At 32.0% G+C, this 20076-nt stretch overlaps 1 protein-coding gene across 1 annotated transcript in view; it reads left to right on the top strand.

Moving 5' to 3' along the window:
- Nucleotides 1–20076, top strand: part of LOC106562704 (transmembrane channel-like protein 3) — an 87358-nt gene that overhangs the window by 39370 nt on the left and 27912 nt on the right. Inside the window, exons 3-5 of the mRNA XM_014127690.2 lie at nucleotides 17748–17823; nucleotides 18533–18614; nucleotides 19863–19969. Of these exons, the coding sequence (XP_013983165.1) occupies nucleotides 17748–17823; nucleotides 18533–18614; nucleotides 19863–19969 (265 nt within the window). The remainder of the gene's footprint in view (nucleotides 1–17747; nucleotides 17824–18532; nucleotides 18615–19862; nucleotides 19970–20076) is intronic.

A 20076-nucleotide genomic window follows, 5' to 3' on the forward strand; every position in this document is an offset into this window, starting at 1 on the left:
CTAATTCATGGTAACAGGTCCAATAGTTATAATACTAATTCATGGTAACAGGTCCAATAGTTATAATACTTATTCATGGTAACAGGTCCAATAGTTATAATACTTATTCATGGTAACAGGTCCAATAGTTATAATACATATTCATGGTAACAGGTCCAATAGTTATAATACTAATTCATGGTAACAGGTCCAATAGTTATAATACTTATTCATGGTAACAGGTCCAATAGTTATAATACTAATTCATGGTAACAGGTCCAATAGTTATAATACTATTTCATGGTAACAGGTCCAATAGTTATAATACTAATTCATGGTAACAGGTCCAATAGTTATAATACTTATTCATGGTAACAGGTCCAATAGTTATAATACTAATTCATGGTAACAGGTCCAATAGTTATAATACTAATTCATGGTAACAGGTCCAATAGTTATAATACTAATTCATGGTAACAGGTCCAATAGTTATAATACATATCCAATAGTTATAATACATATTCATGGTAACAGGTCCAATAGTTATAATACTAATTCATGGTAACAGGTCCAATAGTTATAATACTAATTCATGGTAACAGGTCCAATAGTTATAATACTAATTCATGGTAACAGGTCCAATAGTTATAATACTAATTCATGGTAACAGGTCCAATAGTTATAATACTAATTCATGGTAACAGGTCCAATAGTTATAATACTTATTCATGGTAACAGGTCCAATAGTTATAATACTATATTCATGGTAACAGGTCCAATAGTTATAATACTTATTCATGGTAACAGGTCCAATAGTTATAATACTAATTCATGGTAACAGGTCCAATAGTTATAATACTTATTCATGGTAACAGGTCCAATAGTTATAATACTAATTCATGGTAACAGGTCCAATAGTTATAATACTTATTCATGGTAACAGGTCCAATAGTTATAATACTAATTCATGGTAACAGGTCCAATAGTTATAATACTTATTCATGGTAACAGGTCCAATAGTTATAATACTAATTCATGGTAACAGGTCCAATAGTTATAATACTAATTCATGGTAACAGGTCCAATAGTTATAATACTAATTCATGGTAACAGGTCCAATAGTTATAATACATATCCAATAGTTATAATACTTATTCATGGTAACAGGTCCAATAGTTATAATACTAATTCATGGTAACAGGTCCAATAGTTATAATACTAATTCATGGTAACAGGTCCAATAGTTATAATACTTATTCATGGTAACAGGTCCAATAGTTATAATACTAATTCATGGTAACAGGTCCAATAGTTATAATACTAATTCATGGTAACAGGTCCAATAGTTATAATACTAATTCATGGTAACAGGTCCAATAGTTATAATACTAATTCATGGTAACAGGTCCAATAGTTATAATACTAATTCATGGTAACAGGTCCAATAGTTATAATACTAATTCATGGTAACAGGTCCAATAGTTATAATACTTATTCATGGTAACAGGTCCAATAGTTATAATACTAATTCATGGTAACAGGTCCAATAGTTATAATACTTATTCATGGTAACAGGTCCAATAGTTATAATACTAATTCATGGTAACAGGTCCAATAGTTATAATACTTATTCATGGTAACAGGTCCAATAGTTATAATACTTATTCATGGTAACAGGTCCAATAGTTATAATACTTATTCATGGTAACAGGTCCAATAGTTATAATACTAATTCATGGTAACAGGTCCAATAGTTATAATACTTATTCATGGTAACAGGTCCAATAGTTATAATACTAATTCATGGTAACAGGTCCAATAGTTATAATACTAATTCATGGTAACAGGTCCAATAGTTATAATACTAATTCATGGTAACAGGTCCAATAGTTATAATACTTATTCATGGTAACAGGTCCAATAGTTATAATACTAATTCATGGTAACAGGTCCAATAGTTATAATACTTATTCAAGGTAACAGGTCCAATAGTTATAATACTATATTCATGGTAACAGGTCCAATAGTTATAATACTAATTCATGGTAACAGGTCCAATAGTTATAATACTAATTCATGGTAACAGGTCCAATAGTTATAATACTAATTCATGGTAACAGGTCCAATAGTTATAATACTTATTCATGGTAACAGGTCCAATAGTTATAATACATATTCAAGGTAACAGGTCCAATAGTTATAATACATATTCATGGTAACAGGTCCAATAGTTATAATACTAATTCATGGTAACAGGTCCAATAGTTATAATACTAATTCATGGTAACAGGTCCAATAGTTATAATACTAATTCATGGTAACAGGTCCAATAGTTATAATACTAATTCATGGTAACAGGTCCAATAGTTATAATACTAATTCATGGTAACAGGTCCAATAGTTATAATACTTATTCATGGTAACAGGTCCAATAGTTATAATACTAATTCATGGTAACAGGTCCAATAGTTATAATACTAATTCATGGTAACAGGTCCAATAGTTATAATACTAATTCATGGTAACAGGTCCAATAGTTATAATACATATCCAATAGTTATAATACATATTCATGGTAACAGGTCCAATAGTTATAATACTAATTCATGGTAACAGGTCCAATAGTTATAATACTAATTCAAGGTAACAGGTCCAATAGTTATAATACTTATTCATGGTAACAGGTCCAATAGTTATAATACTAATTCATGGTAACAGGTCCAATAGTTATAATACTAATTCATGGTAACAGGTCCAATAGTTATAATACTAATTAATTGTAACAGGTCCAATAGTTATAATACTAATTCATGGTAACAGGTCCAATAGTTATAATACTAATTCATGGTAACAGGTCCAATAGTTATAATACTAATTCATGGTAACAGGTCCAATAGTTATAATACTAATTCATGGTAACAGGTCCAATAGTTATAATACTTATTCATGGTAACAGGTCCAATAGTTATAATACTTATTCATGGTAACAGGTCCAATAGTTATAATACTAATTCATGGTAACAGGTCCAATAGTTATAATACATATTCATGGTAACAGGTCCAATAGTTATAATACTAATTCATGGTAACAGGTCCAATAGTTATAATACTATATTCATGGTAACAGGTCCAATAGTTATAATACTAATTCATGGTAACAGGTCCAATAGTTATAATACTTATTCATGGTAACAGGTCCAATAGTTATAATACTAATTCATGGTAACAGGTCCAATAGTTATAATACTTATTCATGGTAACAGGTCCAATAGTTATAATACTAATTCATGGTAACAGGTCCAATAGTTATAATACTAATTCATGGTAACAGGTCCAATAGTTATAATACTAATTCATGGTAACAGGTCCAATAGTTATAATACATATCCCAATAGTTATAATACATATTCATGGTAACAGGTCCAATAGTTATAATACTAATTCATGGTAACAGGTCCAATAGTTATAATACTAATTCATGGTAACAGGTCCAATAGTTATAATACTAATTCATGGTAACAGGTCCAATAGTTATAATACTAATTCATGGTAACAGGTCCAATAGTTATAATACTAATTCATGGTAACAGGTCCAATAGTTATAATACTAATTCATGGTAACAGGTCCAATAGTTATAATACTAATTCATGGTAACAGGTCCAATAGTTATAATACTAATTCATGGTAACAGGTCCAATAGTTATAATACTATATTCATGGTAACAGGTCCAATAGTTATAATACTTATTCATGGTAACAGGTCCAATAGTTATAATACTATATTCATGGTAACAGGTCCAATAGTTATAATACTAATTCATGGTAACAGGTCCAATAGTTATAATACATATTCATGGTAACAGGTCCAATAGTTATAATACTAATTCATGGTAACAGGTCCAATAGTTATAATACATATTCATGGTAACAGGTCCAATAGTTATAATACTAATTCATGGTAACAGGTCCAATAGTTATAATACTAATTCATGGTAACAGGTCCAATAGTTATAATACTAATTCATGGTAACAGGTCCAATAGTTATAATACATATCCAATAGTTATAATACATATTCATGGTAACAGGTCCAATAGTTATAATACTAATTCATGGTAACAGGTCCAATAGTTATAATACTAATTCATGGTAACAGGTCCAATAGTTATAATACTAATTCATGGTAACAGGTCCAATAGTTATAATACTAATTCATGGTAACAGGTCCAATAGTTATAATACTTATTCATGGTAACAGGTCCAATAGTTATAATACTAATTCATGGTAACAGGTCCAATAGTTATAATACTTATTCATGGTAACAGGTCCAATAGTTATAATACTAATTCATGGTAACAGGTCCAATAGTTATAATACTTATTCATGGTAACAGGTCCAATAGTTATAATACTAATTCATGGTAACAGGTCCAATAGTTATAATACTAATTCATGGTAACAGGTCCAATAGTTATAATACTAATTCATGGTAACAGGTCCAATAGTTATAATACATATTCATGGTAACAGGTCCAATAGTTATAATACTAATTCATGGTAACAGGTCCAATAGTTATAATACTAATTCATGGTAACAGGTCCAATAGTTATAATACTAATTCATGGTAACAGGTCCAATAGTTATAATACTAATTCATGGTAACAGGTCCAATAGTTATAATACTAATTCATGGTAACAGGTCCAATAGTTATAATACATATCCAATAGTTATAATACATATTCATGGTAACAGGTCCAATAGTTATAATACTAATTCATGGTAACAGGTCCAATAGTTATAATACTAATTCATGGTAACAGGTCCAATAGTTATAATACTTATTCATGGTAACAGGTCCAATAGTTATAATACTAATTCATGGTAACAGGTCCAATAGTTATAATACTAATTCAAGGTAACAGGTCCAATAGTTATAATACTAATTCATGGTAACAGGTCCAATAGTTATAATACTAATTCATGGTAACAGGTCCAATAGTTATAATACTAATTCATGGTAACAGGTCCAATAGTTATAATACTATATTCATGGTAACAGGTCCAATAGTTATAATACTATATTCATGGTAACAGGTCCAATAGTTATAATACTTATTCATGGTAACAGGTCCAATAGTTATAATACTAATTCATGGTAACAGGTCCAATAGTTATAATACTTATTCATGGTAACAGGTCCAATAGTTATAATACTAATTCATGGTAACAGGTCCAATAGTTATAATACTAATTCATGGTAACAGGTCCAATAGTTATAATACTAATTCATGGTAACAGGTCCAATAGTTATAATACATATTCATGGTAACAGGTCCAATAGTTATAATACTAATTCATGGTAACAGGTCCAATAGTTATAATACTAATTCATGGTAACAGGTCCAATAGTTATAATACTAATTCATGGTAACAGGTCCAATAGTTATAATACATATCCAATAGTTATAATACATATTCATGGTAACAGGTCCAATAGTTATAATACTAATTCATGGTAACAGGTCCAATAGTTATAATACTAATTCATGGTAACAGGTCCAATAGTTATAATACTAATTCATGGTAACAGGTCCAATAGTTATAATACTAATTCATGGTAACAGGTCCAATAGTTATAATACTAATTCATGGTAACAGGTCCAATAGTTATAATACTAATTCATGGTAACAGGTCCAATAGTTATAATACTAATTCATGGTAACAGGTCCAATAGTTATAATACTAATTCATGGTAACAGGTCCAATAGTTATAATACTTATTCATGGTAACAGGTCCAATAGTTATAATACTTATTCATGGTAACAGGTCCAATAGTTATAATACTTATTCAAGGTAACAGGTCCAATAGTTATAATACTAATTCATGGTAACAGGTCCAATAGTTATAATACATATTCATGGTAACAGGTCCAATAGTTATAATACTAATTCATGGTAACAGGTCCAATAGTTATAATACTTATTCATGGTAACAGGTCCAATAGTTATAATACTAATTCATGGTAACAGGTCCAATAGTTATAATACATATTCATGGTAACAGGTCCAATAGTTATAATACTAATTCATGGTAACAGGTCCAATAGTTATAATACTAATTCATGGTAACAGGTCCAATAGTTATAATACTAATTCATGGTAACAGGTCCAATAGTTATAATACATATCCAATAGTTATAATACATATTCATGGTAACAGGTCCAATAGTTATAATACTAATTCATGGTAACAGGTCCAATAGTTATAATACTAATTCATGGTAACAGGTCCAATAGTTATAATACTATATTCATGGTAACAGGTCCAATAGTTATAATACTAATTCATGGTAACAGGTCCAATAGTTATAATACTAATTCATGGTAACAGGTCCAATAGTTATAATACTAATTCATGGTAACAGGTCCAATAGTTATAATACTAATTTCATGGTAACAGGTCCAATAGTTATAATACTAATTCATGGTAACAGGTCCAATAGTTATAATACTAATTCATGGTAACAGGTCCAATAGTTATAATACTAATTCATGGTAACAGGTCCAATAGTTATAATACATATTCATGGTAACAGGTCCAATAGTTATAATACTATATTCATGGTAACAGGTCCAATAGTTATAATACTTATTCAAGGTAACAGGTCCAATAGTTATAATACTAATTCATGGTAACAGGTCCAATAGTTATAATACATATTCATGGTAACAGGTCCAATAGTTATAATACTAATTCATGGTAACAGGTCCAATAGTTATAATACTTATTCAAGGTAACAGGTCCAATAGTTATAATACTAATTCATGGTAACAGGTCCAATAGTTATAATACTTATTCATGGTAACAGGTCCAATAGTTATAATACTAATTCATGGTAACAGGTCCAATAGTTATAATACTAATTCATGGTAACAGGTCCAATAGTTATAATACTAATTCATGGTAACAGGTCCAATAGTTATAATACATATCCAATAGTTATAATACATATTCATGGTAACAGGTCCAATAGTTATAATACTAATTCATGGTAACAGGTCCAATAGTTATAATACTAATTCATGGTAACAGGTCCAATAGTTATAATACTAATTCATGGTAACAGGTCCAATAGTTATAATACTAATTCATGGTAACAGGTCCAATAGTTATAATACTAATTCATGGTAACAGGTCCAATAGTTATAATACTTATTCATGGTAACAGGTCCAATAGTTATAATACATATTCATGGTAACAGGTCCAATAGTTATAATACATATTCATGGTAACAGGTCCAATAGTTATAATACTAATTCATGGTAACAGGTCCAATAGTTATAATACTAATTCATGGTAACAGGTCCAATAGTTATAATACTAATTCATGGTAACAGGTCCAATAGTTATAATACTAATTCATGGTAACAGGTCCAATAGTTATAATACTAATTCATGGTAACAGGTCCAATAGTTATAATACATATTCATGGTAACAGGTCCAATAGTTATAATACTAATTCATGGTAACAGGTCCAATAGTTATAATACTAATTCATGGTAACAGGTCCAATAGTTATAATACTAATTCATGGTAACAGGTCCAATAGTTATAATACATATCCAATAGTTATAATACATATTCATGGTAACAGGTCCAATAGTTATAATACTAATTCATGGTAACAGGTCCAATAGTTATAATACTAATTCAAGGTAACAGGTCCAATAGTTATAATACATATTCATGGTAACAGGTCCAATAGTTATAATACTAATTCATGGTAACAGGTCCAATAGTTATAATACTAATTCATGGTAACAGGTCCAATAGTTATAATACTAATTCATGGTAACAGGTCCAATAGTTATAATACTAATTCATGGTAACAGGTCCAATAGTTATAATACTAATTCATGGTAACAGGTCCAATAGTTATAATACTAATTCATGGTAACAGGTCCAATAGTTATAATACTAATTCATGGTAACAGGTCCAATAGTTATAATACTAATTCATGGTAACAGGTCCAATAGTTATAATACATATTCATGGTAACAGGTCCAATAGTTATAATACTAATTCATGGTAACAGGTCCAATAGTTATAATACTTATTCATGGTAACAGGTCCAATAGTTATAATACTTATTCATGGTAACAGGTCCAATAGTTATAATACTTATTCATGGTAACAGGTCCAATAGTTATAATACTAATTCATGGTAACAGGTCCAATAGTTATAATACTAATTCATGGTAACAGGTCCAATAGTTATAATACTAATTCATGGTAACAGGTCCAATAGTTATAATACTAATTCATGGTAACAGGTCCAATAGTTATAATACTAATTCATGGTAACAGGTCCAATAGTTATAATACATATTCATGGTAACAGGTCCAATAGTTATAATACTAATTCATGGTAACAGGTCCAATAGTTATAATACTAATTCATGGTAACAGGTCCAATAGTTATAATACTATATTCATGGTAACAGGTCCAATAGTTATAATACTAATTCATGGTAACAGGTCCAATAGTTATAATACTATATTCATGGTAACAGGTCCAATAGTTATAATACTAATTCATGGTAACAGGTCCAATAGTTATAATACTTATTCATGGTAACAGGTCCAATAGTTATAATACTAATTCATGGTAACAGGTCCAATAGTTATAATACTAATTCATGGTAACAGGTCCAATAGTTATAATACTAATTCATGGTAACAGGTCCAATAGTTATAATACTATATTCATGGTAACAGGTCCAATAGTTATAATACTAATTCATGGTAACAGGTCCAATAGTTATAATACTAATTCATGGTAACAGGTCCAATAGTTATAATACTAATTCATGGTAACAGGTCCAATAGTTATAATACATATTCATGGTAACAGGTCCAATAGTTATAATACTAATTCATGGTAACAGGTCCAATAGTTATAATACTAATTCATGGTAACAGGTCCAATAGTTATAATACTAATTCATGGTAACAGGTCCAATAGTTATAATACATATCCAATAGTTATAATACTTATTCATGGTAACAGGTCCAATAGTTATAATACTAATTCATGGTAACAGGTCCAATAGTTATAATACTTATTCATGGTAACAGGTCCAATAGTTATAATACTAATTCATGGTAACAGGTCCAATAGTTATAATACTAATTCATGGTAACAGGTCCAATAGTTATAATACTAATTCATGGTAACAGGTCCAATAGTTATAATACATATCCAATAGTTATAATACTAATTCATGGTAACAGGTCCAATAGTTATAATACTAATTCATGGTAACAGGTCCAATAGTTATAATACTAATTCATGGTAACAGGTCCAATAGTTATAATACTAATTCATGGTAACAGGTCCAATAGTTATAATACTAATTCATGGTAACAGGTCCAATAGTTATAATACTAATTCATGGTAACAGGTCCAATAGTTATAATACATATTCATGGTAACAGGTCCAATAGTTATAATACTTATTCATGGTAACAGGTCCAATAGTTATAATACTTATTCAAGGTAACAGGTCCAATAGTTATAATACTAATTCATGGTAACAGGTCCAATAGTTATAATACTTATTCATGGTAACAGGTCCAATAGTTATAATACTAATTCATGGTAACAGGTCCAATAGTTATAATACTTATTCATGGTAACAGGTCCAATAGTTATAATACTAATTCATGGTAACAGGTCCAATAGTTATAATACTTATTCATGGTAACAGGTCCAATAGTTATAATACTAATTCATGGTAACAGGTCCAATAGTTATAATACTAATTCATGGTAACAGGTCCAATAGTTATAATACTAATTCATGGTAACAGGTCCAATAGTTATAATACATATCCAATAGTTATAATACATATTCATGGTAACAGGTCCAATAGTTATAATACTAATTCATGGTAACAGGTCCAATAGTTATAATACTAATTCATGGTAACAGGTCCAATAGTTATAATACTTATTCATGGTAACAGGTCCAATAGTTATAATACTAATTCATGGTAACAGGTCCAATAGTTATAATACTAATTCATGGTAACAGGTCCAATAGTTATAATACTAATTCATGGTAACAGGTCCAATAGTTATAATACTAATTCATGGTAACAGGTCCAATAGTTATAATACTAATTCATGGTAACAGGTCCAATAGTTATAATACTAATTCATGGTAACAGGTCCAATAGTTATAATACTAATTCATGGTAACAGGTCCAATAGTTATAATACTAATTCATGGTAACAGGTCCAATAGTTATAATACTTATTCATGGTAACAGGTCCAATAGTTATAATACTAATTCATGGTAACAGGTCCAATAGTTATAATACTTATTCATGGTAACAGGTCCAATAGTTATAATACTTATTCATGGTAACAGGTCCAATAGTTATAATACATATTCAAGGTAACAGGTCCAATAGTTATAATACTAATTCATGGTAACAGGTCCAATAGTTATAATACTTATTCATGGTAACAGGTCCAATAGTTATAATACTAATTCATGGTAACAGGTCCAATAGTTATAATACTAATTCATGGTAACAGGTCCAATAGTTATAATACTAATTCATGGTAACAGGTCCAATAGTTATAATACTTATTCATGGTAACAGGTCCAATAGTTATAATACTAATTCATGGTAACAGGTCCAATAGTTATAATACATAATTCATGGTAACAGGTCCAATAGTTATAATACTAATTCATGGTAACAGGTCCAATAGTTATAATACTAATTCATGGTAACAGGTCCAATAGTTATAATACATATTCATGGTAACAGGTCCAATAGTTATAATACTAATTCATGGTAACAGGTCCAATAGTTATAATACTAATTCATGGTAACAGGTCCAATAGTTATAATACATATTCATGGTAACAGGTCCAATAGTTATAATACATATTCATGGTAACAGGTCCAATAGTTATAATACTAATTCATGGTAACAGGTCCAATAGTTATAATACATATTCATGGTAACAGGTCCAATAGTTATAATACTAATTCATGGTAACAGGTCCAATAGTTATAATACATATTCAAGGTAACAGGTCCAATAGTTATAATACTAATTCATGGTAACAGGTCCAATAGTTATAATACATATTCATGGTAACAGGTCCAATAGTTATAATACTAATTCATGGTAACAGGTCCAATAGTTATAATACTAATTCATGGTAACAGGTCCAATAGTTATAATACTAATTCATGGTAACAGGTCCAATAGTTATAATACATATCCAATAGTTATAATACATATTCATGGTAACAGGTCCAATAGTTATAATACTAATTCATGGTAACAGGTCCAATAGTTATAATACTAATTCATGGTAACAGGTCCAATAGTTATAATACATATTCATGGTAACAGGTCCAATAGTTATAATACTAATTCATGGTAACAGGTCCAATAGTTATAATACTAATTCATGGTAACAGGTCCAATAGTTATAATACTAATTAATTGTAACAGGTCCAATAGTTATAATACTAATTCATGGTAACAGGTCCAATAGTTATAATACTAATTCATGGTAACAGGTCCAATAGTTATAATACTAATTCATGGTAACAGGTCCAATAGTTATAATACTAATTCATGGTAACAGGTCCAATAGTTATAATACATATTCATGGTAACAGGTCCAATAGTTATAATACATATTCAAGGTAACAGGTCCAATAGTTATAATACATATTCAAGGTAACAGGTCCAATAGTTATAATACTAATTCATGGTAACAGGTCCAATAGTTATAATACATATTCATGGTAACAGGTCCAATAGTTATAATACTAATTCATGGTAACAGGTCCAATAGTTATAATACATATTCAAGGTAACAGGTCCAATAGTTATAATACTAATTCATGGTAACAGGTCCAATAGTTATAATACATATTCATGGTAACAGGTCCAATAGTTATAATACTAATTCATGGTAACAGGTCCAATAGTTATAATACTAATTCATGGTAACAGGTCCAATAGTTATAATACTAATTCATGGTAACAGGTCCAATAGTTATAATACATATCCAATAGTTATAATACATATTCATGGTAACAGGTCCAATAGTTATAATACTAATTCATGGTAACAGGTCCAATAGTTATAATACTAATTCATGGTAACAGGTCCAATAGTTATAATACTAATTCATGGTAACAGGTCCAATAGTTATAATACTAATTCATGGTAACAGGTCCAATAGTTATAATACTAATTCATGGTAACAGGTCCAATAGTTATAATACATATTCATGGTAACAGGTCCAATAGTTATAATACATATTCATGGTAACAGGTCCAATAGTTATAATACATATTCAAGGTAACAGGTCCAATAGTTATAATACTAATTCATGGTAACAGGTCCAATAGTTATAATACATATTCATGGTAACAGGTCCAATAGTTATAATACTAATTCATGGTAACAGGTCCAATAGTTATAATACATATTCATGGTAACAGGTCCAATAGTTATAATACTAATTCATGGTAACAGGTCCAATAGTTATAATACATATTCATGGTAACAGGTCCAATAGTTATAATACTAATTCATGGTAACAGGTCCAATAGTTATAATACTAATTCATGGTAACAGGTCCAATAGTTATAATACTAATTCATGGTAACAGGTCCAATAGTTATAATACATATCCAATAGTTATAATACATATTCATGGTAACAGGTCCAATAGTTATAATACTAATTCATGGTAACAGGTCCAATAGTTATAATACTAATTCATGGTAACAGGTCCAATAGTTATAATACATATTCATGGTAACAGGTCCAATAGTTATAATACTAATTCATGGTAACAGGTCCAATAGTTATAATACTAATTCATGGTAACAGGTCCAATAGTTATAATACTAATTCATGGTAACAGGTCCAATAGTTATAATACTAATTCATGGTAACAGATCCAATAGTTATAATACTAATTCATGGTAACAGGTCCAATAGTTATAATACTAATTAATTGTAACAGGTCCAATAGTTATAATACTAATTCATGGTAACAGGTCCAATAGTTATAATACTAATTCATGGTAACAGGTCCAATAGTTATAATACTAATTCATGGTAACAGGTCCAATAGTTATAATACATATTCATGGTAACAGGTCCAATAGTTATAATACTTATTCATGGTAACAGGTCCAATAGTTATAATACATATTCAAGGTAACAGGTCCAATAGTTATAATACTAATTCATGGTAACAGGTCCAATAGTTATAATACATATTCATGGTAACAGGTCCAATAGTTATAATACTAATTCATGGTAACAGGTCCAATAGTTATAATACTAATTCATGGTAACAGGTCCAATAGTTATAATACTAATTCATGGTAACAGGTCCAATAGTTATAATACATATTCAAGGTAACAGGTCCAATAGTTATAATACTTATTCATGGTAACAGGTCCAATAGTTATAATACTAATTCATGGTAACAGGTCCAATAGTTATAATACTAATTCAAGGTAACAGGTCCAATAGTTATAATACTAATTCATGGTAACAGGTCCAATAGTTATAATACTTATTCATGGTAACAGGTCCAATAGTTATAATACTAATTCATGGTAACAGGTCCAATAGTTATAATACTAATTCATGGTAACAGGTCCAATAGTTATAATACATATTCATGGTAACAGGTCCAATAGTTATAATACATATTCAAGGTAACAGGTCCAATAGTTATAATACTAATTCATGGTAACAGGTCCAATAGTTATAATACATATTCATGGTAACAGGTCCAATAGTTATAATACTAATTCATGGTAACAGGTCCAATAGTTATAATACTAATTCATGGTAACAGGTCCAATAGTTATAATACTAATTCATGGTAACAGGTCCAATAGTTATAATACATATTCAAGGTAACAGGTCCAATAGTTATAATACATATTCAATGTAACAGGTCCAATAGTTATAATACATATTCAAGGTAACAGGTCCAATAGTTATAATACATATTCAAGGTAACAGGTCCAATAGTTATAATACTAATTCATGGTAACAGGTCCAATAGTTATAATACATATTCATGGTAACAGGTCCAATAGTTATAATACTAATTCATGGTAACAGGTCCAATAGTTATGATACTAATTAATGGTAACAGGTCCAATAGTTATAATACATATTCAAGGTAACAGGTCCAATAGTTATAATACATATTCAAGGTAACAGGTCCAATAGTTATAATACATATTCAAGGTAACAGGTCCAATAGTTATAATACATATTCAAGGTAACAGGTCCAATAGTTATAATACTAATTCAAGGTAACAGGTCCAATAGTTATAATACTAATTCATGGTAACAGGTGTTGGAGCTCAAAATAACCAAGGCAGAGATTTAAGTACAACATCTTAGAACGCTCCAAAATTGCACCCTGTTCCATATTTAGTGCACAACTTTTTACCAGGGCATATATATGGCTCTGGTCAAAAGTACTGCACTATGTAGGGCAGAGGGGGCCATTGGGGACGCAGACTTAGGTTTCATTCCTTAAGATGGACAGGACAGGTATACAAATTGATTTATCACAAGATGCATATGCATTTGACCACAGTATAAGAACCCCTATGCATAGTCATGTGCACGTTTTGTTCCCTCTTTGCTGTTGTTTTTCCCCTGCAGTCTGTGGTTATCCAAACCCATTAACAGGTCACATAGGGGAAACATGTAAACACTAGCTCTTCATTAACACCTGAGAGCTCATAAATTTCGAAAAAGCGCTAACTCTCTGTCGCTGATGGGCGGAGGAGCCATCGGAGTGTAAAGCATGAGGCGAAGTAAATAACGATTAACATCCGCCTCTCCCGGGCTCCTCACTCCATCGCCACGTTAATGGCTCCTCCCACAGAAAATAAACCAAATTAGCGGAGTTATTATTGTTCAGCTGTTAGTTCGCCTGGTTCCTATTTTTACTGGGGTCAGGACCTCCAGTCCCACACACACATTGATTATACAAACACCATGCGTGTAGAGGCACACACCTGATACATTTGTGCTTGTCTCCTGTTCTGGGGTTTAGGATGCTATTAAATTCAAATCGGAGTCCAGATTTCTACTGACAACACAGATTAGAAATTTGGAGCGTGTCCAGATACCTGTACTTCTGTCCTAAATAGTAGGCGTTTTAGGTATGCGAATATTTAAGTCTTATAGTATGTCAAAATGATCAAGTTTAGTATGCTTTAAATGCCAGGATGTCATACTCATTTAGACTTTTTATATAGCATTCTTTCGCTACTCACTATTGAGGAAGAGAATTGAATTTGTAGACCCACGTGTGTTTGACATCAGCTGATAATCGAATAAGGGGATGGGTTGTGTCCCACTTGACACAAACTGGTTGAATCAACGTTGTTTCAACATAATTTGTCAATATACACTACCGGTCAAAGGTTTGATAACACCTACTCATTCAAGGGTTTTTCTTTATTTTTGCTATTCTCTACATTGTACAATAGCACCCTCGACAACTACTATGATTATTATTATTTGACCATGCTGGTCATTTATGAACATTTTAACATTTTAACTTCTTGACCATGTTCTGTTATAATATCCACCCTGCACAGCCAGAAGAGGACTGGCCACCCCTCATAGCCTGGTTCCTCTCTAGGTTTCTTCCTAGGTTTTTGGCCTTTCTAGGGAGTTTTTCCTAGGGAGTTTTTCCTAGCCACATGCTTTGCTTGCTGTTTGGGGTTTTAGGCTGGGTTTCTGTACAGCACTTTGAGAATATCAGCTGATGTACGAAGGGCTATATAAAAATAAATTTGATTCGATTTTTGAAGACATCAAAACTATGAAATAACACATATGGAATCATGTAGTAACCAAAAAAGTGTTAATCAAATCAAAAAATATTTTATATTTGAGATTCTTCAAATAGCCACCCTTTGCCTTGATGACAGCTTTACACACTCTTGGCACACTCTTGGCACACTCTTGGCATTCGAACGATTAAGCCAGTGGCTAAGATGGAACTATCCAAGCAGCAGATACATCTCTTTTAAATGTTCATATTTTCTTGCATTGTCAGGCAAACACAATTCAATATAAATATTTGAATACAGTAAATAGCCTAAAGTGTCTCTTTTTATAACCACACATAGCTGTGATTTGACTACAGCCATTTACAGTATTTTTCTTAAAGAACATCACTTCAGGAGAGCGAGAGAGCGAGCGAGAGAGAGCGAGAGAGACCTCTTAAGATGTGCTGAGTAAGTTCTAGCCATAGCAGGTTTTATATGGGTGGTTTGTTATTACTGCTCTAGGCTTTATGACTGTCACACGGATGTGATGCAAGCCTGCATTTTACATCCTCAGTAATCTCTGGGTGAATACTGCTGATTAGACCCCCTGCAAAAACACCTCATATTTTACACTGCAAATCACTGGTTCGTACCCCCGTTTTCACCTGTTTTGCTTGTTGTGAAATTCCTGTCCCCGTTTATCTCGAAGTTCATTTGATTTGTTTTGAAACGGCATACTCAACTTTTTTTCTATATTATATATTTATATTTTATATTTCCAGTGCATTTTATTTATCTATGTATTTAAACAGCTATATCTTTTAATAGGGACACCTGTACCAATACAGCCATCAGACAGTCGTTACAAACATAAATGATATCAACCATAGAGTTTATCCTAGTAGTAGTACCATAACATATATGATATCAACATTACAGTTTATCCTAGTAGTAGTATCATAACATACATGATATCAACAATACATTTTATCGTAGTAGTAGTACCATAACATACATGATATCAACAATACATTTTATCCTAGTAGTAGTACCATAACATACATGATATCAACAACACATTTAATCCTAGTAGTAGTACCATAACATACATGATATCAACAATACATTTTATCCTAGTAGTAGTACCATAACATGCATGATATCAACAATACATTTTATCCTAGTAGTAGTACCATAACATACATGATATCAACAACACATTTTATCCTAGTAGTAGTACCATAACATACATGATATCAACAATACATTTTATCCTAGTAGTAGTACCATAAGCAAGTTGAAAGATGAAAAGAGTGTGCCGGCCCAATGGTCTGGTGATGTAGGCACAAGTGCGAAACCATGGAAACCGGAATTCCATTACCGTCCGTCTCCACCCTTCCCGCTTTGGCTCCTTTTATTTAGTCTCCTCTCTTTCTAATATATATTTTTGAATCTGCCCTAAAACATTTTTATTTAAGATGTATAATTTCAGACGAGCACAGGAGTCTGTGAAAAGCCTGTTGAGGGTAGGCATCGTTGATTAGAGCAAGTGCCACAGACATCTGAACTACCCCAGTGATGGGTTGAGAACCACAGCAGGAATACTCTACTCCCACGCACAGTAAAGCTGAACTAGGACCAGTTTGTGAAATAACATGCAAGGGTTTAATCTGCTGCAAGTTCTTTTTGTCTGAATTTACATCAATCTCTGGAATCATAATTTACGTCTTTAAAAACTTTTTACTATATCTGATTTATAATCTGAACCTAGATCAGTGTATTGAATCATATTCACTCTTCCAGTGTGATGTGTTTGTGTTTCTACTGACTCTAGATCAGAGTTTAAAAGCCATTGATATCTCCCTGTGTTTGTTTCAGGCAGGCCAGAGAGATTGTCCTGAAGTACGAGGGGAGGCTAACAAGAACAAGAGGGTACCAGGCTGCTGGGGCTGATGTGGGTTCACACACACACACACACACACACACACACACACACACACACACACACACTCAGCAAACCGCAACCAAGCAAATTTATAGCCTGTTGTTATGGTTTGGTTTAATTAAAATGTTCAGGAGGCATTGGGCAAGGCTACCGAAGTACCATTAAAATTAATTGACTTTTAGAAAGTAGATTGATGAGGAATAATGAATTTTATATATATATATATAGATAAATTGTAATTAAGCAGAAGCCAATATATATATATATATATTAGAAATCACATCCATTTGTTCAACGAATGGACTTATGTGTATATGAATAATCATATCTTGACTTTTGAATTAAGTACCCCTCTGTATATCATGAAATTAATTAAATACCATTTTTATCTATGGTACAGTGGGATCTGTTCATTTGATGTTAAGTGATGGGACTTGACTGGTGTTGCTTTGTATGTGTAGGCTACTGAATCAACAGATCTTCTCTGAGAAAATTAAGCAAAGAGTTTAACCTTTTCCTCCTTAAACACAAATACACACACATGCGCACACACCCTGAAAATAATTGACTGTTTAAGTCCAATAGTTTGGGCATCTGAAATAAGACACGATAATAACAGTAAAGCAATCAATCAAAAAAAACATGCACACAAATATATACAGTATATATATATAAATGTATACACACACACTAATAGAAAATGGTCCTATATTTTCAGCTGCTGAAGAAGGTCTCCAGGTTGCTGTACAACATCGTGGTTCTGTTTATTCCCTGGGAGATGAGGATCAAGAAAATAGAAAGTAACAACTTTTAATAAGATATTTTATTACTTACTTGAACATGTAAGATATTGACTATATTACAGTAAAATATTAGTTAATTTCCTTTTACTGTAATGCGTATTTGACTGTAAAATTGTATTGACACACAGGCACACTGTCGCCACACACACACTTCCACACTCATCAGAGACGCTGCTGCTACTGTCTACTATCTATCCTGTTGTCTTTATCCCTACCTATATGTACATACTGTATCTACCTCAATTACCTCGTACCCCTGCACATAGACTCTGTACTGGTACCCCGTGTGTATAGCCAAGTTATTACCTCGTACCCCTGCACATAGACTCTGTACTGGTAACCCGTGTGTGTAGCCAAGTTATTACCTCGTACCCCTGCACATAGACTCTGTACTGGTCACCCGTGTGCGTAGCCAAGTTATTAGCTCGTACCCCTGCACATAGACTCTGTACTGGTCACCCGAGTGTGTAGCCAAGTTATTACCTCATACCCCTGCACATAGACTCTGTACTGGTCACCTGTGTGTGTAGCCAAGTTATTACCTCATACCCCTGCACATAGACTCTGTACTGGTCACCCGTGTGTATAGCCAAGTTATTAGCTCGTACCGCTGCACATAGACTCTGTACTGGTAACCCATGTGTATAGACAGTTATTACCTCGTACCCCTGCACATAGACTCTGTACTGGTAACCCGTGTGTGTAGGCAAGTTATTACCTCATACCCCTGCACATAGACTCTGTACTGGTCACTTGTGTGTATATATTACCTCGTACCCCTGCACATAGACTCTGTACTGGTCACCCGTGTGTATAGCCAAGTTATTAGCTCGTACCCCTGCACATAGACTCTGTACTGGTCACCCGTGTGTATAGCCAAGTTATTAGCTCGTACCCCTGCACATAGACTCTGTACTGGTCACCCGTGTTTATAGCCAAGTTATCATTGTGTATTTACTCCTCGTGTTACAATTTTTTTTCTATTGTTATTTTATCTATATTTTTTGTCTTTTGCGTTGTTGGGAAGGGAGCGTAAGTTACCATTTCAGTTAGTCTACACCTGTTGTTTACCAAGCATGTGACAATTTGTCACGTCCTGACCAGTAGAAGGGGTTATTTGTTATTGTTGTTTGGTCAGGACGTGGCAGGGGGTATTTGTTTTAAGTGGTGAAAATGCAAAACTGACCCAATATCAGTGTCTTGGGGTAGCTTCACCGTACACCCCTGTCTCTGTTTCCCTCTTAGGTCACTTTGGGTCAGGGGTGGCCTCCTACTTCATCTTCCTCAGATGGCTGTTTGGTATTAACATAGTCCTTACTGTCATGACTGGAGCATTCATAGTTATACCTGAGGTAACTGTGTGTGTGTGTGTGTGTGTGTGTGTGTGTGTGTGTGTGTGTGTGTGTGTGTGTGTGTGTGTGTGTGTGTGTGTGTGTGTGTGTGTGTGCGTGCGTGCGTG

Source organism: Salmo salar, chromosome ssa11 (genome assembly GCF_905237065.1).
Source record: "Salmo salar chromosome ssa11, Ssal_v3.1, whole genome shotgun sequence".
Taxonomy (NCBI): domain Eukaryota; kingdom Metazoa; phylum Chordata; class Actinopteri; order Salmoniformes; family Salmonidae; genus Salmo; species Salmo salar.